Source organism: Leptodactylus fuscus, chromosome 4 (assembly GCF_031893055.1).
Source record: "Leptodactylus fuscus isolate aLepFus1 chromosome 4, aLepFus1.hap2, whole genome shotgun sequence".
Taxonomy (NCBI): domain Eukaryota; kingdom Metazoa; phylum Chordata; class Amphibia; order Anura; family Leptodactylidae; genus Leptodactylus; species Leptodactylus fuscus.
The window spans coordinates 214932005-214956299 of NC_134268.1; the positions used below are offsets into that span (position 1 = coordinate 214932005).

General features: G+C 45.8%; 1 protein-coding gene across 1 annotated transcript in view; it reads left to right on the forward strand.

Annotated features, from left to right (window-relative positions):
- Positions 1-24295, forward strand: part of SLC25A13 (solute carrier family 25 member 13) — an 85899-nt gene that overhangs the window by 42578 nt on the left and 19026 nt on the right. The window contains exons 7-13 of the mRNA XM_075271792.1: positions 1-139; positions 3226-3319; positions 3465-3549; positions 15461-15548; positions 15924-16082; positions 19565-19617; positions 21470-21550. Of these exons, the coding sequence (XP_075127893.1) occupies positions 1-139; positions 3226-3319; positions 3465-3549; positions 15461-15548; positions 15924-16082; positions 19565-19617; positions 21470-21550 (699 nt within the window). The remainder of the gene's footprint in view (positions 140-3225; positions 3320-3464; positions 3550-15460; positions 15549-15923; positions 16083-19564; positions 19618-21469; positions 21551-24295) is intronic.

The following is a 24295-nucleotide window of genomic DNA, read 5'->3' on the forward strand; positions in this document are numbered from 1 at the left end:
GCCGCTGGAGGTACCATATCTCATCAGGTCAGCTTCTCCTACTTTAATGGCTTTAATTCCTTGCTTAACAACATGGAGCTTATTAGGAAGATCTACAGTACCTTGGCCGGAAATAAAAAAGACGTGGAGGTCACCAAAGGTCAGTCCTTCTCTCACGTGATCGTGTTTTGTTTTTTTTTTGCTCATTTAATACCTTTTTATACCAATATTGCTATTATTTTTTTGCATTTTTTTATCAGAAGTTTTTTTTCACCCAGTACAGTGACAGGCCCTGCTATATTGAACCTATGTGCAGTGAAATGACACTTAAAGGGGTTTTCATACTGTTGACCTATGCACAGGATTTGTGAGGGTTAAGCAACTGGACCCCACACAGATCAGCTGTTGTATTAGCCTTTGCACGATGTTATCTGCTAGTGGAAAGGAAGCATGTGCAGCACCGATCCTGTACAAGTAATAGGCTCGTCCACTGCATAGTGGTGGTTCCAGTGGTAGGAACGGTGCTGCACACACTCACCCGTCCACTAGAACAGCGGATCTGTCCCACGACCCCAGCAGATCACATACTAATGGCCTATCCTGTGCATAGGTCATCATTATGAAAAAATCAGTTTGAGCCCTTCACTGCCCTAAACCACCAGAGACTCTGACATGAATCCCTTTACTGCCCTAGATCACCAGGGATTCTGACATGAGCCCCTTTACTGCCCTAGACCACCAGGGATTCTGATATGAGCCCCTTTACTGACCTAGACCACCAGGGATTCTGATATGAGCCCCTTTACTGACCTTGAGCACTAGAGATTCTGACATGAATCCCTTTACTGCCCTAGACCACCAGGGATTCTGACATGAGCCCCTTTACTGCCCCAGACCACCAGGGATTCTGATATGAGCCCCTTTACTGACCTTAAGCACTAGAGATTCTGACATGAATCCCTTTACTGCCCTAGACCACCAGGGATTCTGACATGAGCCCCTTTACTGCCCCAGACCACCAGGGATTCTGACATGAGCCCCTTTACTGACCTTGAGCACTATAGATTCTGACATGGACCCCATCACTTCCCTGAACCACCAGTATGTAGGCAATACCCTTCACTGTATCCGCACGTTAATAGTTATAGGAGGTGGTTTGGTAGTGGCGGCCTGGTCCCTAACTACCCCCCTCACTAGCTTCCAAGCCTTCGAGAAAGCTTTGCTGCTGTACAGCCATAGTTACACCTCATAGGACATTCTGCCAAGTTAGAGGTTTGAGAAAGAAAATGAAAATCTCCTACTAGTGTTTGGATTGTACTCGCTGGGCTTCCTGCCAAATTGGCAGCATGGTGACCTGTCAAGGCGGCGTAAGGAGAGCAGTGTGAGGCCGGCCAGCAAGCCCAGAACAAGATGCTATCTCTACCTCCTTGACCACATCTGTAGGTGATACTCCTCCTGGGCTTTCTGTCTAAGGGCTGCTTTTTAATTATAGGATGATTTAGTCTGAGCCTACACTGAAGGCAAAGGTTCGCTGTGTCCTGTTATTTACATGAAGGAACCAGAAGAGTCTTTCATGTAACATTGGAAATTACTGGAGTAGACAGTACCTTGTGTCTTTATAATCTGTGATTCCATCAGCAGAATAGTGAGCGCAGCTCTGGAGTATAATACAGGATAAGTAATGTAATGTATGTACACAGTGACTGCACCAGCAGAATAGTGAGCGCAGCTCTGGAGTATAATACAGGATAAGTAATGTAATGTATGTACACAGTGACTGTACCAGCAGAATAGTGAGCGCAGCTCTGGAGTATAATACAGGATAAGTAATGTAATGTATGTACACAGTGACTGCACCAGCAGAATAGTGAGCGCAGCTCTGGAGTATAATACAGCATAAGTAATGTAATGTATGTACACAGTGACTGCACCAGCAGAATAGTGAGCGCAGCTCTGGAGTATAATACAGGATAAGTAATGTATGTACACAGTGACTGTACCAGCAGAATAGTGAGCGCAGCTCTGGAGTATAATACAGGATAAGTAATGTAATGTATGTACACAGTGACTGCACCAGCAGAATAGTGAGCGCAGCTCTGGAGTATAATACAGGATAAGTAATGTAATGTATGTACACAGTGACTGCACCAGCAGAATAGTGAGCGCAGCTCTGGAGTATAATGCAGGATAAGTAATGTAATGTATGTACACAGTGACTGTACCAGAATAGTGAGCGCAGCTCTGGAGTATAATACAGGATAAGTAATGTAATGTATGTACACAGTGACTGCACCAGCAGAATAGTGAGCGCAGCTCTGGAGTATAATGCAGGATAAGTAATGTAATGTATGTACACAGTGACTGTACCAGCAGAATAGTGAGCGCAGCTCTGGAGTATAATACAGGATAAGTAATGTAATGTATGTACACAGTGACTGCACCAGCAGAATAGTGAGCGCAGCTCTGGAGTATAATACAGGATAAGTAATGTAATGTATGTACACAGTGACTGTACCAGCAGAATAGTGAGCGCAGCTCTGGAGTATAATACAGGATAAGTAATGTAATGTATGTACACAGTGACTGCACCAGCAGAATAGTGAGCGCAGCTCTGGAGTATAATGCAGGATAAGTAATGTAATGTATGTACGCAGTGACTATACCAGCAGAATAGTGAGCGCAGCTCTGGAGTATAATACAGGATAAGTAATGTAATGTATGTACACAGTGACTGTACCAGCAGAATAGTGAGCGCAGCTCTGGAGTATAATACAGGATAAGTAATGTAATGTATGTACACAGTGACTGTACCAGCAGAATAGTGAGCGCAGCTCTGGAGTATAATACAGGATAAGTAATGTAATGTATGTACACAGTGACTGTACCAGCAGAATAGTGAGCGCAGCTCTGGGGTATAATACAGGATAAGTAATGTAATGTATGTACACAGTGACTGCACCAGCAGAATAGTGAGCGCAGCTCTGGAGTATAATGCAGGATAAGTAATGTAATGTATGTACGCAGTGACTATACCAGCAGAATAGTGAGCGCAGCTCTGGAGAATAATACAAGATGTAACTCAGGATTTGGCTATTTCTGAGCTGGATCACATTGTTTGGCTGTAGATATAGACTTTATGGGATATCACAGGTGACTGAGCAGGTTTCCTCATCCTTCACCTATTTCTTCTCTTTCGTGATTCTAGACTATTAATGTTTGCTCTCACTCTTCCCTCTCTTTATACAGAGGAGTTTGTGTTGGCCGCTCAGAGATTTGGTCAGGTTACACCCATGGAAGTCGACATCTTGTTCCAATTAGCAGATTTATATGAGCCGAGGGGGTAAGTAAGACGCTGCCACATTGTTTTATGAGCCAGTGGAAAACAATAACCTTAATTAGTGACATTTCTTAATATATAGACACGAGATATAAAACGAATATTCACTGTCTATTTTACTAGTGAGTGTCATGGTTTTCTTCAACAGGCGTATGACGATGGCAGATATTGATCGGATCGCTCCTCTGGAGGAGGGGGCATTGCCTTACAATCTGGCGGAAGCTCAGAGACAGGTAACCCTGATCGGTTCTTGTTACTAAGCGGAGTATATACAGGACACCTTATTTACCCTTAGACCGGATATACACATAACTAGCTTATTCAGCTATTCCCTATAGCTTTGATTCTCCCCATATCCATATATGGTACAGGCCAAGCATGCCTATGTTCTAAATAGGGAGAGGGAAGGAAATCTCCACCAGGCCCCTCTGATGGCGACGTATCTTCTTGAGAACAAACGGATTGGACATGTTGGTATCCAATCAGCCTCTGTACACATTAGATCTTCAACCAGTCGCCCCAATATCAGCAGATGCAGCAAACATATATCTATGCATGGGCAGATTAAAGGGGCCTTCTTGGACTTGCCTATTGAAGACCAATCAATATGTGATCAGTGGGGTTCCTCACAAATCATCTGTTTGCACTATGACCTCTTCCCTGTGCATATGTTGATCCGTTCTTACGCGGCGTTGTAAACCGAATTTCGACGTAAGTCGGAAACATACCATACGACGCCGCGTAGGAACGGATCAACGTGATTTAGTGTGCAGCGGAGGAAGTGAGGAAGACTGTACCATGTACAGTACAGTACAGTCTTCCTCTGTTCCGAGCCGCTGCACACTAAATCATGTACTGTACAGGGAGAGCTGGCAGCTTGCTGTTATGAGGGAGCTTACTTTTTCTCATAGGAATGCATTGGCCAGCGTTGATTGGCCAGTCTACGCTGGTTCTGCCGGAATCTCGTCTGTGAGGAGGCAGAGTCTAATATCGGACCACAGCAGTCTCCATTGTAGTCCAATCTTAGACTCCGCTTCCGGCAGAACCAGCGTTGATTGGCCGAATGCTGTACACTGGCCAATCAACGCTGGTCTATTCATTCCTATGAGAAAAAGTAAGCTCCCTCGTAACAGCAAGCTACCAGCACTCCCGACTAGCAAGGACGAGTCTGTGGCAAATCAACGCTGGTTCTGCAGCAGGCATGTCCTTGCTAGTCAGGAGAGCTGACAGCTTGCTGTTATGAGGGAGCTTACTTTTTCTCGTAGGAATGAATTGACCACCACGGACGCCGAGAAGGCCTTCGATAGGGTCAACTGGGGCTTTATGGAGGAAACCTTGCTCCATATCGGCCTTCGAGATCGTATGATGAAGTGGATCCTGGCCTTGTACTCTTCCCCTTCGGCCATGGTCAGAGTGAATGGGTTACTTTCCGATCCTTTTCCCATACTTAATGGCACCAGGCAGGGCTGCCCCCTGTCGCCCCTTATTTTTGTTCTGACTCTGGAACCCTTCCTTCGGCATGTCAGGGCTAACCCCCAGATTTCAGGTGTTGCTCATTCCTCACTGATCTATAAGGTGGCAGCCTATGCGGACGATTTATTGTTCTTTCTCTCCTCTCCTCATCTCTCTTTGCCGGCCTTAATGTCTGCTTTCCAGGAGTACTCGGTGCTGTCCAATTTCAAAATAAACTTCTCGAAGTCTGAGATTCTTAATGTCTCTCTCCCCACCCGTCAGGTTGATTCCTTGAGTCGCTCTCTTCCTTTCCGTTGGGCGCCTTCCTCCCTTAAATACTTGGGGATCTACCTTACTCCAGACCCAAAAGATTTGTTTAGTTGCAATTTTCCCCCATTACTTACCTCCATCCGGGCTGATTGTTCCAGGTGGTCTCTGAATGCTTTTACTTGGTTCGGGAGATGCGCCATTTTTAAGATGAATATTCTCCCGCGTCTTCTCTACCTCATGCAGGCTTTGCCCATTCATGTCCCCACTTCTTTTCTCCGGTCCCTAACATCTATTCAACTGAACTTCATTTGGTCAGGTAGACCGGCCAGAGTGGGCAAGGCCCTCCTTTTTTGCCCCAAGGACTGTGGCGGTTTGTCTCTCCCAGACATGCATTCGTATTATTTGGCCACTCACCTGACGCGAGTTGTTGATTGGTGCAGACACGGTTCGTCCAAACCTTGGGTGTATATCGAACAGGCGTTTTCCACGGTCCCTTTGCAGGCGGCTCCCTGGTTGTCTTCTTCCTTTCTCTCTTCCGTTTCCTCTCAACCCACTATTGGTCCGACTCTTCGGGTTTGCTCCAGAGGTCTCATCCGGTCCACCTTCCTTCCCGGAAATTCATCCTTTTTCCCTGTATTGGGTAACCCTGGCTTCTCTCCGGGACTTGTTGATCGTGTTTTCCGCAACTGGCGTCGCCTAGGGATCCACCGCGTGTGCCACTTCCGCAGTGATACGGGCTGGCGTACTTCGTCAGGTCCCCGAGCCCCTCCTGACTTGCCCCCTTTGGATGCGTGGCGGGAGATGCAACTCCGTCACTTCCTGGCTTCTCTTCCCGACCCCTCGGAGTTCCGCTCTGAACCTACGTCCTTGGAGAGGATTTTGGTTGGGGATGGCCCCCTTCGTCATTCTCTCTCGCTCACATATCGACTCTTAATTGAGCCTCCGGATGACTTTGTGCCCCCATTTATGTTGAAATGGGAAGGTGACTTGTCTCTTTCTCTTTCCCGGGAACAGAGGCGTCGAATTTTCCGCCTTTCCCACTCCACCTCGATCAGCTCCCGCTACCAGGAGGCTAGTTATAAACTTTTGTCACGGTGGTACAGGGTCCCTACGAGGTTACACGCTATTTTCCCTCAGGTGTCTCCTTTGTGTTGGAGATGTGGTCAAGAAGACGGTGACATGCTTCATATCTTCTGGTCCTGTCCTGCTCGGTCCTCTTTTTGGGATGGAGTCAAACGTGTCACCTTGCAACTCACCAATACCCCCCACCACTTGGGTCCGGCCCTGTTTCTCCTCAATCATTGCGAGTCCTCGGTGAAAGTTTATAAACGTTCTCTGCTTCGCTTCTTGGTCATCGCTGCCCGTGCGTGTATCCCGCTCTTCTGGAAGCGTGTAGAAGCCCCTCCTCTATCCCTCTGGATTTCCAAGGTCAATGAGATTATGCGGATGGAAGAACTTACCTCTTTCCTGCAGGACTCGACTGATGCTTACATCAAGACCTGGTATCACTGGTTCCAATTTCAGGGTACCGGAGAGTATCGGACGCTCCTGGGTTCTGGTCCTCCCTCTTAGAACTGACGGCCTTCACTATATCTGCAGGTCTCGCTGGTACTTGGGTTTTCGGGTTTGTCTTCTGCTCGCTCCCCCTCCCCCCCCTTCCCATTCTCCCCTCCCCCTTCCCCCCCCTTTTTTTTTTTTTTTCTTCTTTTCTCTCTCTCTCCCTCTCTCTCTTCTTCTCTTCTCCTTCCTCTCTTTTCTATCCCCTCTTTCTTTCCTACTCTCCTGCCATGGTTTGTTACTCTTTTTCTTTTCCCCCTTTTTATCCCTTAATTTGCCTAACTTGGTTTGTCCAGGGATTCTCCCTGATGATGCCGTTTTGTTCGGTGTTTTTTCCTTTTTAGTTATTTGTCATTTTGCTTTTGTATATTGTCTTTGTGCATCTCTGGGCGTTGGTTGGCCCTGATGTTCACTGTTTTTGTGTGTTATAAAAATTTGCAATAAAAACTTTGAATTAAAAAAAAAAAAAAAGGAATGAATTGACCAGCGTTGACTGGCCAGTGTACAGCATTCAGCCAATCAACGCTGGTTCTGCCAAAGGCTCGTCTGTGAGGAGGCGGAGACTAATATCGGACCACAGCAGTCTCCATTGTGGTCCGATATTAGACTCCGCCTCCTGGCCAGCATTGATTGGCCAAATGCTGTACACTGGCCAATCAACGCTGGCCAATGCATTCCTATGAGAAAAAGCTCCCTCTTAACAGCAAGCTGCCAGCTCTCCCGACTAGCAAGGACCTACTCGCTCATCTCTAGTCGTAACCCGAGGACTACCTGTATATAATGTACGGAGCTGTGTTCAGTGAAGAAGCCACAGCGCTCATCCAAATTCTGAGACCCCTGCAGCCCCCACCAATCATATTTTAATGACGTATCCTAATTACCGATCATCAATATAGAAGTCTTAGGAAACCACTACAGGGTCTTATTTCATCAAGTTGCATTCTTTCAGAAATAGCGCCACTCTATGGATTATATGCGATTCTGCAGCCTCTGATTTCAAGAGAATGGGTGAAGCTTCAATACCAGACATAAGTCACTTATAAGGACCTGACGATACTAGGCCAGGACCTGCAACCTTCGACACGACAATGCCCAGCCGGCTCCACTCACTTTTATGGGAGTTCTAAGGGTTCTTTTACACCTGCGCTCGTTGTCCAGTTGGTGCAGTCCGCCAGGATTCCGTCTTATAAACTGGACAGGGGATCGAAACCCGGCGGTCAGTTTTAAAACCCATTTACTTGAATCAGTTTGCAACGGTGACCACCCATGAGCGTCTTCTTCCTGTCCTTGGCGAAACACCTATACAATGTATCTCTATAGTAGGGTTCATGCGTCTACTAGGACACGTTACAATGTCTCCCCCCTTTATCAGTCTTCTACATCGCCCCCCTCCCCTCGCCCCGGCTGGACGTTCAGATTGTCTTCTCTAACGCCCGTACCCTCAGGCTTGTTACACAATGTGACCGGCGGATCATTACACACGACTCCCTATAGATCTCTACATAAAAGCCTTTGAAAGGCTGTGGCCCCTTTTTATGTCTGTCATCCACGGAGTGGCCCCGACCGGGGGGGGGGGGGGAATAATAACCAAATGGCTCAAATCCTGCTTTACATCCAAGTTTAGGTCGACGCCGTTCCTATTTCTGTATTCCTGGCTGCGTTTGATCTCTCCGGCTGTTTTAACTCCGTCCGTGCTGAGGCTTCATACATGTTTCATTCATGTCATTAGGCAGTTCTGTAGCATCCCGGGCCCCGTGTTTAAGGCTCTTTGCTCCGTAGGAAGCCATTTCTCACTGTGCGCAATTATCTTCAAGGGCCGCGTCTTTTCATTTGAAAGCCGGGCAATTATACATACATCACTTTAATTATAGCCATTAAAGGGACACGGGCCGCATGTCTGTAACATTTTCATAAGTGGCGCATATAGCAGCCAGGAAGAAGATCCTTTTTACTAAAAGCAGGATTTTATTTTATCAATAGACATACAAGACACTTGTCAGGTAATGCACCTATGGAGGATGGGAACAATCGGCGGTCTTATTACTTATCGGCCATTGTTCGATTTTAGTCTTATTTTTGATATTACTGAAATGTATGATGGGGCCGCTGCTGGGTAGAGCGCTGGCGTCTGGGCACTCATAGGACACTAGGAAATGGGCAGCGCTACATGTCAGGGGAAGAAGCCCTTACCTGATGGGCTGTGCCGGTATATGACCGCCAAACGTCAGGACCACGACAATGAGGTTCAGATGATATTTATTGCTTGTCCTCCTGTGAGAGAGTGAGCTGAGATGTCTAAAGAGACAGAAGGAAGAAGATGGTAGAGAGCAGGATTACTGATCCCGGTTTATCACTCTCTGCCCCCATCTGACACTCTTTGTATTTCTCTCTATCTCTTGCGCTCTCTCTCTCTCTCTCTCTCTCTTCCCCCTCTTCCCCCTCTTTCTTCCCCCCCCCTCTCTCTCTTGCCCTCTCTCTCCCCCTTCTCTCCCCCCTCTCTCTTGCCCTCTCTCCCCCCTCTCTCTTGCCCTCTCTCCCCCCTCTCTCTTGCCCTCTCTCTTGCCCTCTCCCCCCTCTCTCTCTCTTGCCCTCTCTTGCCCTCTCTCTCCCCCTTCTCTCCCCCCTCTCTCTTGCCCTCTCTCCCCCCTCTCTCTTGCCCTCTCTTGCCCTCTCTCTTGCCCTCTCTCCCCCCTCTCTCTCTCTTGCCCTCTCTCTTGCCCTCTCTCTTGCCCTCTCTCTCCCCCCTCTCTCGCCCTCTCTCTCCCCCCTCTCTCTCGCCCTCTCTCCCCCCCTCTCTCGCCCTCTCTCCCCCCTCTCTCTTGCCCTCTCTCCCCCCTCTCTCTTGCCCCTCTCTCTTGCCCTCTCTCCCCCCTCTCTCTCTTGCCCTCTCTCCCCCATCTCTCTCTTGCCCTCTCTCTCTTGCCCTCTCTCCCCCATCTCTCTCTTGCCCTCTCTCCCCCCTCTCTCTCTTGCCCTCTCTCCCCCCCTCTCTCTCTTGCCCTCTCTCCCCCCTCTCTCTCTTGCCCTCTCTCCCCCCCTCTCTCTCTTGCCCTCTCTCCCCCCTCTCTCTCTTGCCCTCTCTCCCCCCTCTCTCTTGCCCTCTCTCCCCCATCTCTCTTGCCCTCTCTCCCCCATCTCTCTCTTGCCCTCTCTCCCCCATCTCTCTTGCCCTCTCTCCCCCATCTCTCTTGCCCTCTCTCCCCCATCTCTCTCTTGCCCTCTCTCCCCCATCTCTCTTGCCCTCTCTCCCCCTCTCTCTCTTGCCCTCTCTCCCCCCTCTCTCTCTCTTGCCCTCTCTCCCCCATCTCTCTCTTGCCCTCTCTCCCCCCCCCTCTCTCTCTTGCCCCTCTCTCCCCCCCTCTCTCTCTTGCCCTCTCTCCCCCCTCTCTCTCTTGCCCTCTCTCCCCCCTCTCTCTCTTGCCCTCTCTCCCCCCTCTCTCTCTTGCCCTCTCTCCCCCCTCTCTCTTGCCCTCTCTCCCCCATCTCTCTTGCCCTCTCTCCCCCATCTCTCTCTTGCCCTCTCTCCCCCATCTCTCTTGCCCTCTCTCCCCCATCTCTCTTGCCCTCTCTCCCCCATCTCTCTCTTGCCCCTCTCTCCCCCATCTCTCTTGCCCTCTCTCCCCCTCTCTCTCTTGCCCTCTCTCCCCCCTCTCTCTCTCTTGCCCTCTCTCCCCCATCTCTCTCTTGCCCTCTCTCCCCCATCTCTCTCTTGCCCTCTCTCCCCCCTCTCTCTTGCCCTCTCTCCCCCCATCTCTCTCTTGCTCTCTCTCCCCCCCCCCATTTTCTTTTTTGTATTAAAAGCAGTGTATGTCTATATCATATATATTACGCTCTAGTGTATGCACCATATATACTTGAGTATAAGCCTAATTTTTCAGCCCAGTTTTTGTACTGAAAAAGCCCCCCTCAGCTTATACTCGAGTCAGCAAAAAATTATTATTATTTTTTTTTTTTAGGAGGGGGGGGATCTATGACCAGCCGCAATATCAATGTAAAGAATCTTCCATAAAATAGTGGGAAAAAGAAGAAGCTTTAAATTTTTTTTTGAAAAAGTGTAAATTACTCCTTTCCCTAGAATACGGTACATACAAAAGTAGAATATTACTATGAAACACATATGGTATCCCTGTGTCTGACAGTGCCCGGTCTACTGAATATAGGGGATCGGGTCGGCTTATACTCGAGTATATATGGTATATGTATATAACACCTCCTCTGAAGGTCTAGTAACTCGCCCTGTACGTGCCCATATTAGATAATATTTCGGCCTCTTTGTCTGGACAGAGCGCTCTTATTTTAGTCCTTTGCATTGACTGACATTAATGATGATGTGTTTTATTTATATTTTCTTTAGATCTATTTTATATAATTTTTATTTTTAATCAGCTTTCTATGATAAAACCACAAGTGTGGAGGCCAAGTCTGCGCTGAGACGCCTGCTCGAGACCACAGAGGGCTGATACAGGCTACACTTTGGCAGGCAGGCCCCGATCCAGACCTCCATCCCAGGGTTTTTCTGTGCGGTTTTGGGGGGGGGGGGGATCTTTATTACCTCATTATGCTTTCTATATACTTTGACTCCTGACCTGATGTCTCTGTACAGCGGGCGGCGGCGGCTGCTGCTTCAAGACGAGCAGAGAAGCTCAAGAGCCGTTCCAGGTGTGTCAGCGTCCAGACCAAAGAGCTTGCGCTTAGAATGATGTGATGGAGCTGAACTTTCTTGTTTTGCAGTTTTAGAGCTGCTTTTGTTGCCGTGCACGATCAGCTTTGTGGCGTCTACAAGCACGATCTGCAGAAAGACCGCCTGAATCTGTTGGCCAAGGCTTTGGTCCAAGGCTTTGTGTGGTGAAGCGGAATGCCCATCTTTGAACACCAGTTTACAAATAAAATTAAATTTTATAAAGTAACTTTTTAAAAATACATCATATTAGCATATCGTTCGTTGTGCTCCAGATCTGCATTCACAATTCTGCAGGCTCTGGAGTATAATACAGGATAAGTAATGTAATGTATGTACACAGTGACTGTACCAGCAGAATAGTGAGCGCAGCTCTGGAGTATAATACAGGATAAGTAATGTAATGTATGTACACAGTGACTGTACCAGCAGAATAGTGAGCGCAGCTCTGGAGTATAATACAGGATAAGTAATGTATGTACACAGTGACTGTACCAGCAGAATAGTGAGCGCAGCTCTGGAGTATAATACAGGATAAGTAATGTAATGTATGTACACAATGACTGTACCAGCAGAATAGTGAGCGCAGCTCTGGAGTATAATACAGGATAAGTAATGTATGTACACAGTGACTGTACCAGCAGAATAGTGAGTACAGCTCTGGAGTATAATACAGGATAAGTAATGTAATGTATATACACAGTGACTGTACCAGCAGAATAGTGAGCGCAGCTCTGGAGTATACTACAGGATAAGTAATGTAATGTATATACACAGTGACTGTACCAGCAGAATAGTGAGCGCAGCTCTGGAGTATACTACAGGATAAGTAATGTAATGTATATACACAGTGACTGTACCAGCAGAATAGTGAGTGCAGCTCTGGAGTATAATACAGGATAAGTAATGTAATGTATGTACACAATGACTGCACCAGCAGAATAGTGAGCGCAGCTCTGGAGTATACTACAGGATAAGTAATGTAATGTATGTACACAGTGACTGTACCAGCAGAATAGTGAGCGCAGCTCTGGAGTATAATACAGGATAAGTAATGTAATGTATATACACAGTGACTGTACCAGCAGAATAGTGAGCGCAGCTCTGGAGTATACTACAGGATAAGTAATGTAATGTATATACACAGTGACTGTACCAGCAGAATAGTGAGCGCAGCTCTGGAGTATACTACAGGATAAGTAATGTAATGTATGTACACAGTGACTGTACCAGCAGAATAGTGAGCGCAGCTCTGGAGTATAATACAGGATAAGTAAAGTAATGTATGTACACAGTGACTGTACCAGCAGAATAGTGAGCGCAGCTCTGGAGTATAATACAGGATAAGTAATGTAATGTATGTACACAGTGACTGTACCAGCAGAATAGTGAGCACAGCTCTGGAGTATAATACAGGATAAGTAATGTAATGTATGTACACAATGACTGCACCAGCAGAATAGTGAGCGCAGCTCTGGAGTATAATACAGGATGTAACTCGGGATCAGTACAGGATAAGTAATGTAATGGCACTATTTGTAGGTTATATCTATGTGTGAAGTGGTGTTCGGTTTTCCGCTTACTCTGTGCTTTTTGTAATGATAACTTTGCATGAATCCATGTAAATAAGTGATGTGAGTTCTGAGTAAGGGCTGAGGTCTGTGTCTTACTATATTCTACCACATTAGACACGGTAGTTTTGTCATTCTGTGATTATGGTTTCCATCTGACCAGACACTACTATAATACATTTGTTCTCCTATATTGCCCTTCCTGTATTGATGTTCGGACACCCAATGTATATTCTTGAGGGAACTGTCCCTATGATCCCCATGGTTTGGCATACTTTCCAAAAATGTTATTCTTTAAGCATGTCCTCTTGCTTTATGTTGATATTGTATAGGGAGGATTTTTGTTATGTACTTCATTAACCTATATAACTTCCTTTTACTAGAAAACAGGGTCTAAAGTTCTCCTTTGCAATAATGGAGACATCGCCAGTAAAAGACGGCAGTGACTGTTCTCTAACCAGCGATTTGCTCCATTTCTGTTCTATCTCTAGCAGTGATATTGTGGTATACAACCTGAGATAGAGCTGTTTGTATATACTGGTAATACAGGGTGAATATAGGACTAATCTCCTTAACAATGCTTACTTACAGAACCTCTCCTCCTCTGCTTTTCCCATTTTTAGTTCTGTGTCCATCATCTTCTCCTTTCCCGTAACAGCCCATCATCCAAACACTTGCCGCCTGTGTCCACCCTCGCAAAGAATTTTAGTTTTTTGCTGCATATAACTACTCGCCTTACTAGAATAAGATCAGGGCTGAACTCACCCCCCCAGTCCACGAGCAGCACCAGACACCCAGAGGCTGCAGCAACAGCTGATCAGTGAGGGCGCTGCCTGTGATCCTGTAGATGAAATTGATTTCAGGCCCGAGAACCCCTTTTACTATCAGTCTGCTACTCTTAGACCTCATGCAGTAAGACATTGCCTGACTCTACCAAGTATACCGTCATCACGTTATCAATGTCTAAAGGAGACATCCTAGATCGGTCATGTGACCCCTGCGTGTCTCACTATATAGTCATTGTGGGCTGTAGGCTGTGTGATAGATGTGGGGTGGGGGTGGGGGGTAGAGTGTGCAAAGCAAAAAATAGCCCTGAAATCAATTACACGAGAATCTGACAGGTCCTCACTAAGGTAGAAAGCTCAGTCTTGCAAAAGGGGAAATGTCTTTAGCAATAATTCTAGAGAAGTCAGCTAAAAATATGGAAAGAGGCCGTAGCGTAATAATGGGGTAATGGGAGAGCCCATGGACGGCTGTATCAGTGTAATCATGAAAAGTAGAGGCCTATGGAGGATGAGGGATATGGGGCGCATGGAGGATGAGGGATATGGGACGTATGGACGATGAGGGATATGGGGCGTATGGACGATGAGGGATATGGGGCATACGGAGGATGAGGGATATGGGACGTACGGAGGATGAGGGATATGGGATGTATGGAGGATGCGGGATATGGGGCGCATGGACGATGAGGGATATGGGGCGCATGGATGAGGGATATGGGGCGCATGCGTGATGAGGGATATTGGGCGTATGCATAATGATGGATATGGGGCGTATGCATGATGGATATGGGACGCATGGATGATGGATATGGGGCGCATGGACGATGAGGGATATGGGACGCATGGACGATGAGGGATATGGGACGCATGGACGATGAGGGATATGGGACGCATGGACGATGAGGGATATGGGACGTATGGACGATGAGGGATATGGGACGTATGGACGATGAGGGATATGGGGCGTATGGACGATGAGGGATATGGGACGTATGGACGATGAGGGATATGGGACGTATGGACGATGAGGGATATGGGACGTATGGACGATGAGGGATACGGGACGCATGGACGATGAGGGATACGGGACGCATGGACGATGAGGGATACGGGACGCATGGACGATGAGGGATACGGGACGCATGGACGATGAGGGATATGGGACGTATGGACGATGAGGGATATGGGGCGCATGGACGATGAGGGATATGGGGCGTATGCAGGATGAGGGATATGGGGAATGGGGGTGAACGAGTTAGCCTAATACGTAACCCATTAAGACCAGCGATTTCTAGTATTGGACTGCACTGCCCGGGTTATTGGGTTGTTCAGTATTACGCTGTTATAGCTGGAAGCAGAACCCCATTGTTTGTAGTGGCCTTTGAATGGAAGCTGGACTGCAGTATCCCAATCCTACCACACAGAGAGAGAGGAGCTGTGTTCATATCTGTCCTCTGTGCTGGGGCCTGTTGATTGGTTGGGCAGGCTTATTTGCAATACCAAGCACAGCCACTATACAGTTTACAGCGCTGTGCTTGTTGAGGCCACAATATTCACCAGACTCTTAAAGCCGCTCCTTGGCAGGGGTCCCGGGAGTGTCTTTAAGGATAGGTCATCAATTCATAAGCCTGGAAACCCCATTGTTCTTATGTATCATGAGCGTTTTTACTGTTGCACATCCCATAGGGTTACCATAGATCTATATACTATGAGCACATCCCTTATATTTGTAGGACTCTACATAGGAGCCCGCCAAGTAATGGCTGCCTGACTTGTACCTTTGTGCCGCACAATAACAGGTGTCTTATGTTTGTCCTTTTTTTCCTTCAAGCATCAAGGCTCCGGAGATGTGTCTCGTACTATCCTTGTCCAAGTGGCCGAGTCGGCGTACAGATTTGCTCTGGGTTCAATCGCTGGAGGTTAGTCATGGTTGACTGTAGCCATCTTATCTTGAGGATCTCCCTCCCCTTCTTGCCCGGGCACACAATGCCCTCCCTGTCTATTCCCACAGTAGCTGTACTTTATGGGTCAGCGCCCCTGTCAGTACTTTAGGCGGGGGGTTCATTGTCCTTCATGGCCATCAGAGGGTTACGAGTTGTACCTATGACTTGTCTCCCTCCGAAACAAGTTTATAAAGTTTATTAAAACGGAGCAGTAAGATGTTCTACATTTATTAAGTCTCGGAGGAGCCTTTAATGTAACCTCATTAAGTCTTATGAAACAAGTGCACTTAAGATAATTGTATCTTGTAACCCTTCAATCCATCTTTTTTTCTTCTATTTCTCCCCAATAAGCTGTTGGCGCCACCGCTGTCTACCCCATCGACTTGGTCAAAACGAGAATGCAGAACCAGAGATCTACCGGATCCTTCGTAGGGGAGCTCATGTACAAGAACAGCTTCGACTGCTTTAAGAAAGTGTTGCGGTACGAAGGATTTTTTGGACTTTACAGAGGTCAGTCAAACCTCCCCACCCTCCTCAAGGACCAGCTATTGCTCTGTGGTGGCCATGTTTCCTTTTGCATGCTTTGTTTGTTTTTTTAAAGATGACCTTAAGCCTTAAAGGGGTTGTGATGAATGACTGAATGACCATCTAAAGCCTCCTTGTGAATGGGGCGCTAGTGGGCAGGTGTGACGGGCGCTCTGTTCACTCTTATGGAGCACACTCACACTCCTCTCATAAGGCCCCGCTCACATGGGGCAAAATGGTCCCGCGGAATCTGCGCGGTTTCCCACTTCAAAATCAGGACCAAAATAAGTGGTCACTAGCCCGTGTGAGCTAGGCCTTAGGGGGCTTTCAGTTGATCCCCCAGTGATCGGACACTTATTCCCTGTCCTCTGGATAGAGGATAAGTGTCCATATTGGTACAATCCCTTTAAGGCTCCTGTCCTCTGGATAGAGGATAAGTGTCCATATTGGTACAATCCCTTTAAGGCTTCATGCACACGACTGGGGCTATTCCGATTGTTATCCAGAAAAGAGAAAATCAATTGGAACAAAGATGGAAGGCATTCGGAAAAATCAGAACAGCTTCAGTCTGCATAGCGAAGGGGTTCTTAATGCTTAATAATGGATGACCTATCCTTAATTGAAGATCAGTAGAGGTCTGACACACAGGACCTCCACAGATCAGCGGTGTTTGGGTGAACACTACAGCCGATTCACTGCAAAACCAAGCACAGCACCGTACACCGTACACCGTACACGGTCACATAGTGGCCGTGATTGGTATTGCAGTTACCGCAAACAAGCCATGTGATTGATTCAGTGGGACATCACATGGCCTGGTGCTGATCCGTACAGGTCCCTTTAATAAGGACTCCTTGGCGTGTTGGCTATACGTACATGGGGGGACTTCAGGGGTATTACAGTCCCATTGAATGTTGTAATATTACCCGGAGGATCTCTAATCTAGACCCTTTTGTTGTACTGATTGGTGGTGAAGTCCAGGTGTTAGACCCCCAGAAGGCCATGTCAGGTCAGAAGACCCTTTGTCTTATGAAGGACACTTTTATCCAATACACCCCCGACCCCCATTGTTAATATCAAGTTGCAGGAAGAATCCTACCCTTATGGTTTCTGTCCATGGAAAACCCCTTTAAAAGCCTGAAGATCACTTTAAATCGCTTTTGCCTCCCCATTATACGTCCCCTGTTCCTTGTTATGAATGTCATGTGACCTGTCTGTGTTTACGATTGGGGTGATCTAACCTAAATAAAAATACAACCCAAATGGTGACCAGGCTGGAAATCTGCAGCCGCCCGCGTCAGAGTCCACTTTACAAGATGTTACGTCATACGACGGCAGAAATTATTTGTAACCCTCCACCTAGTAACAAAAAAATTAAATCCGCCCTGAGCTGTAAATATTCACCTTAACTCGACCTCCGAAATCCGCCCCCTCCCCTAAAGAAAAAAAAAAAAATTCTAACTATAAGTAAATTAGATGATGAAAAACGTCATAAAAATCTTTAATGAAAACTAAACAGAAACGCTAAATCCTGCGAAAATACAGACGTAAAAAGGAAATGACATCAAACAGGGGGGCTTTGTGGTCTCCATTCTGCTGATTTATGTCCCTTAAATCTAAACCCCCTCCCCCCCCATTTCAGCTATGCATAATCTACGCTCCTTGCCAAAGTATCTGGATTATGAAGATGATGGGATTTCCTTTGCTAAATATTTCAGTTTCTTGCTTTCCCGGGCCGTCACGGTTCATGGGCCATTGCCTTTGCGTTGGCCATGAGTGTGGACTGTGGTCTGCAGATTTCCAGGGCACGGTACACACAAGTCATAGGTAGCCGTTCGGTAAGGCAGAGGTTGGTTCTGTTTGCATAAGCCTAATATAGCGGATATTGAGTAGTGGGCCCGAAATCGTGAAATACTAGCAAGTTCATGAGGTCGAAGCGTTGAAATCCTGCAAACCCACCAGGAAGACCATCGTGACTCGGGTATGCCACCAATTCACACCAAGGAGGCTCTGATGGAGTCACCTGTTGACCTCCTGTTAAAGGAGCGAGTTGTAAATCTCCATAGAATCCATATCTTTCCAGTATTCCTATAGCACATATGGTCAGGGACTTGGAAACCCTACTTGCTTGAAGATATAGATTTTTATTTATTTTATTTTTATATTTTTTATATATTTTATTTATTTTTATTTCATAGTTTTATATTTTTATTTAATATTTTTAAATATTTTTATATATTTTTTATTTCATAGTTTTATATTTTTATCTATTTTTATATATTTTTATTTCATAGTTTTATATTTTTATATATTTTTATTTCATAGTTTTATATTTTTATATATTTATTTCTTAGTTTTATATTTTTATTATTTTTAGATATTTTTATTTCATATTTTTATTTTATTTTTGTTATATCATATTTATACTTTTATTTTTTTATTTTATATTTTTAGTCTTTTTTTTTTTTTTTTTGGTTTTCATTTTTTAATAAATTTTATTAATTTTTCCAAACAATTAAAAAGTGAAGAAATCAAGCTTCCCGCCCTTCCCACCCATAATTTTCCTAAACTTCTGTCACTACTGGGTCTGCGAGATCTCCCGCAGGACAACCTTAGCAGGGAGTGTGTGCGCCCAGAACTGGAAATTGGGCTAAACTCCCAGTGTGTGGGCTACGAGGCGATAATTGGAAATATAGCATTTTCTCACCTCCTTACTGTGCAGAGATTTGTGAGGTCAACCCCTTAGTATGATGAACCGCACGATGGAGAAGAGAAAAAAAAAAGTTAAATGCAATATTTTTCAGTATTTTTTTTTTTTTTAATAAGTTTTTAAAATTCTGGGCTAACTTATTCTTAAAGGGCTCCTATCATTCAGATCGATTTTTGTGTCCCTAACACGTAGAAATAGCCTTAAGAAAGGCAACTCTTCTCCTTCCTATATTTTAGATGTCTTCTCTGCGCCACCGTTCGGTAGAAATAGTGTTTTCCGCTGTATGCAAATGAGTTCTCTTGCAGCACTGGGGGCGGTCCCTATCTCTCAGACAGCACTGGGGGTGTCCCCAATGCTGTGAGAGAACTCTCCAGCACCGCCTCCATCTTCTTCAGGAACGTACTCTTCACGCATCTTCTTCCGGCGCAGACGGTGAAACGTGTAGACCTCGGGCAGAGCAGACTGCGCATACCTGCGGCCACAAGAAGATGGCCGTTTACTTACTGTGTAGTAGATGACAGTATATTTCTGCAGGAAATGTAAAGGGGCTACGCTGTCAGCTGCCAGAGGGAGAAGTAGACTGTTTCTGGGCCCATCCTCAATAGCATCGGGGGGGGGGGGAATACGTGGAAGCAACACATTTTAGGTGTTTTTATATGTTCGAAGTCCAACACATTACTGGTGACATTGACATGAAGGTGAAAAAATCTGTAAGAAGGTGAGGTAAAAAAACATCTTTTTTTTTAAATCTTTTTAGGTCTTCTGCCGCAGTTGCTGGGAGTGGCACCAGAGAAAGCCATTAAACTAACAGTAAGTAACAACAGATCTCCATGTTTCTATTATCAGTGCGGTCTTGGCCGGGGAATGTCATGATTTTGGTGTTTTTCCATGGTTACAGACTACAAACAAAAACCTGTGTGTATACCCCATTGTTTCTTGTTTTTTTGGGTTTTTTTTTTTTGTTTGTTAAAAGTGAGTGGCTTCTATTGAAATGAACAGGAGACATTTTTGCAGACGGATTCCACGTCAAAATCCTGCAAAAAAGTCTGTGTGAACATACGCTTAATGGGGCTTTTACATATGACTGGTGCCGCATCAGACGACACAAGGTTTGTTTGTAGTCTGTAACCCTAGAAACACATAAGCTCAAAACAGTAGTGTTTGGTTTTTTTTGTTTTGTTTTTTTTTAATTGGTTGTCCTAAGATGTAAATAGGGAAACATATTTGCATATTTTTCCCTTGGGAAGAATATGCAAATCTGACTTCCATGATGTAATTAGGAATTCAGTGTCTCAGTCATGCACACCAATAGAGGGCGCTCTCTGAGGATGTGCAAGTCTATCTTCCATGATGTAGTTAGGAAGTCAGTGCCTCAGTCATGCACACCAATAGAGGGCGCTCCCTTTAACATCATGCCAACCTTCTCAGAGGCCTTTGTTTGCAATGATGTTGGGATTTTAACAGGTACAGTCTCTCAGCCAAGGACAGCTGTTTTGATGTTATTGCATCTCGTCAGCTTGGCACAGAGAGGACTGACCTGGCAGAGGTGAGAGGTTTCTAGACCGGGTAGGGGGTGATATGGTGGTCTCTCCATAGGGTGTCCATAGGGAGAGACCACCATTTAGGTGTGTGGAGTCTTATTAAGCCATGAGCGCTCCACTGTGCAAAGGAACATGGGAAGAATATGCAAATCTGACTTCCATGATTTAATTAGGAAGTCAGTGCCTCAGTCATGCACACCAATAGCGGGAGCTCACTGAGGCTGTGCAAGTCTATCTCTGTCTAGGCTCTGTCTTCCTAATTACATCATGGAAGATAGACTTGCACATCCTCAGTCAGCGCCCTCTATTGGTGTGCATGACTGAGGCACTGACTTCCTCATTACATCATGGAAGTCAGATTTGCATATTCTTCCCATGTTCCTTTGCACACTGGAGCGCTCATGGCTTAATAAGACTCCACACACCTTAAATGGTGGTCTCTCCCTATGGAGTGACGATATCCCCCCTACCATATTTTTCCCATAATGCCCCCCCCCCCCCCCCCCAGTGGAGCTAAAATGGCTTTTTGTAAGACTCCACACGCCTGAGAAGGTGATCTCTCCTTAAGGAGTGACATTATCCCCACAACCTAGATAGACATGCTTTCTAAACAATGACATTTCTACCTCTTGGATCACCCCGTCTACCTAATCGATTGTAAGCCCTTGAATGGGCCCTCAGTCCCGTTCTGTGAATTGATTTATTACTCTGTCGTGTCTCATTTTATCTGTACTTTAGGCCTATGACTTGTAAAGTGCTGCAGAACACGTTGGCACTATAGAAATAAAATGTATCATTATTAATTCTCTCGTGTAACGGCGTCCTTACATTCTAAGTTTTCCCAAAAAAAAAATATCTCACCCACACACTTCCTCTAATGTGATTTCAGTCTCATTGGTGGGGAAGTATTTGAGCTCACGGAGTTGGCTGCGATAATACAGACACGTTGGTAGATTTTTATGCATGAACTGCTCTTCCAAACCCATTCTTCGTGACAAATACGCCATAATAGGACATCTGGAAGGCGGCGACTACGGCTCCAATTCAGTGACTGTTCTGTATGAAATTATGAAAATGAACCATTCCCGGAAATAACACTTTCTATTGTATTTGTGTTTCAGGTAAACGACTTCGTTAGAGATAAATTTACGCAGAAAGATGGCGGCATACCGTTAGCCGCCGAGATCCTGGCTGGTGGATGTGTAAGTGTTGCATGAAGTCTGTGTTTGTACAGTGGAGATTCACTATAGGTAATCCCTATTTGCTAGATGATTTCTTTAGCAGGATCTGTTACTCTCTACAGCAATGTGTGGGGAAACCTGGAGGTAAGTGTTCAGTTTCGCTGCAGTGCCCCCGCAGGAGAAACAGGGCATTGCATCATACGCATCCAATCCAAGAATTTGTGTAATGCAGGACAGGATGGGTCCTCCAGAATGAGAGACGCTCATTGCACCCACTCTACTTTGGCCAAGGGATACTGAATGGAGGACCCTCTCTAATAATTCGTGAGAGGCTCGAGGGAAATTTTTTTTTTTTTTCAAAACCAGTCCGGCCTTTAAAAGTGGTTGTACCAAGTTATGTTGTTATCCCATATCAATTGGATACAGCATAATTTCATGATTGGTGGGAGTCCAACCAAGTTGGATCAACCCGCTCTAGGGTTCAGGGATCAGGAAAGATCGGATCCCGATAGACGATCGAGCAAATTTCACGACCGGGATCGGCTGGAAAATGATTGAAAATCGGATTTTAAAAACGTTTCTGAAATCTCAAGATCAGCTCAGCCCTATAGTACATAAACTCCTAAATAGGGCTGAGGGATCGGGAAAGATCGGATCCCGATCAGCGATCGAGAAAATATCGGGATCGGCTGGAAAATGATCGAAAATCAGATTTTAAAAACTATCCTGAAATCTCAAGATCGCCTCAACCCTAACCCCCACCGATCCCGAGTAAATTTTTGGGCTCAGATTGAACCATTTAGCTTACAAAAATTCCCCATTGCATCAGCTCGGAGCTCACAGATAGTTGGATACGACGGTAACAAACCCTCAGCTGTGAAAAGTATTAGATCTGCCCAGATTTGCGCGCCACAAATTTTTGTATTCCGTGTCAGCAAGCAGAGATCTTAAAAAAAAAAAAAAAAAATGGCAAGCGAAATGAAAGTATAAAAATATATTTCAAAGGATCTAAATAATATAAAAAAAAACTATACATATATACAATAATAAAATGCCGATCTTTTTTATTATACGATCTAAAATCAGAAAACCCTGTAAAATTCGGGGTATCATCTGGAATCCAGAGGTGTTCCGCTCAAAGCGTGCGATGACTAATAAAGTTTGTTTGCGAGGTCGTGCCACCCCTTGTTGAAAGATCAATGCACTTCATTGTACATGGAGGCTCCTCATAAGCGGCCCCCTGTGTGATCAGTCATGTCTGACCATGTCCCTGCCTTTCTCCAGTATGGGCAGATTGACCTCTCTATTGCAGCGATGGCCTCGGCTCCCCCCGTCCTTGTCTCCATGGACCGGTCTGACAGGCGCGAGTCAAGTCATAAAGCTCCCGGAAAGTTCCCTCCGCCATGTGTTTATTCTCTGGAGACGTCACGTGCTGATTTGGCCGCTGATTATCTGCTTTGTTTGATCGCTGACCTTTCTCTAAATTCCAGGTACTGTCCCTTGTTCTGCTCCCCTGCGACTCTTCCTGGAATCCGGGTAATAAAAAGAAATCGGCGGTCTTTGATTATTCTGCCTTTTTATTTGCAAGCGTCCATGTTTCTACATAAGAAGTATCGCTTGTCATGCTTTATCTATGGTTGTCTACGATGCCATGGCAGCATCGCTCTCCTAAATGCCTCCGGGGGTAGAAGTCACACTTGCACCAAGGCCATGGAGTCTCCAGGTTTGCAAAAGCCCCTTTACCAAACCATGCAGATATAAGAACTATGCAGGACGCTAGTGCTGTGGTGCAACAATGTTGACCACAGGGCCGCCCACTTGTCATAATACATTAGTTCGGAAAGCGAGCATTCTAATTTTTTGGGCCCCCGAGATCTCTTCCAAATATGGACCCAATATGCACCACCTGAAGTTGCAAAAAGCATTGGTCTGAAGGATGCATGTCCATTGACCTCCCCTCCTATGTCCATCCTCTGAAGGCTGAGACAGGTTCCAGTTTCATGTAGGGCCTATTCTGACGGCAAAATTTTAACACTGAATTTGCCACATTACGGCATGCCAAAATTTGCGTCAAATCTGCGTCCCATTGCTTTCGCTGAGATTTGAAGTCTGCAAACATGAGACCGCTTTTAATGTGGGGATGAAAGCAGATGGATGCCAAACACAGAGTGCTCCGTCAGCATCTATCGTTTGTTGGCCATTGCTCTGATCCTGTGCAAATTTTTGGCAGAAATTTGAGGTTCTGCCTTAGAATTTTGCTTTGAATTTTCCAACAAAATTCTGCAATTTGAACGTCTCTAGAGCGAGGATCCCATGTGATGTAGTTAATAGGTGCCAGCACTAAGTATCCATTACGTCAGACTGGTGCCAGGTTCTGAGACTGGCCAACAAATTTTCCAATCCAATTTTGTAGCGGGTTAGTTTTATCACCGGAACTATTTGTTTCGTTTTTGTGCCATGGCCTGTCCAGATTCTTCTTGGCTGTGCCCATAGGATGGTGACGTTCGCATAAAGTGTCCTTGTTTGCGTCGATTTACCTAAACGTAATGTCTGTTCTACCTGCGCCACTGGGATGAATGGGCTTATTGAGTACGTCGTCTTCCTGTAATTACTATTATCCATGCCAACCTCCCGATCCGTGCCACTCAACGAACCTTTGTGCCCATTGATAACATTCCATCGCCTCTGGTAGGGTTCCGTGTCACATGATCCTCTCCACTTTACTCTCCAGTCAAGCGTCACCGGGTTCTGACTCCCGAGACCCTC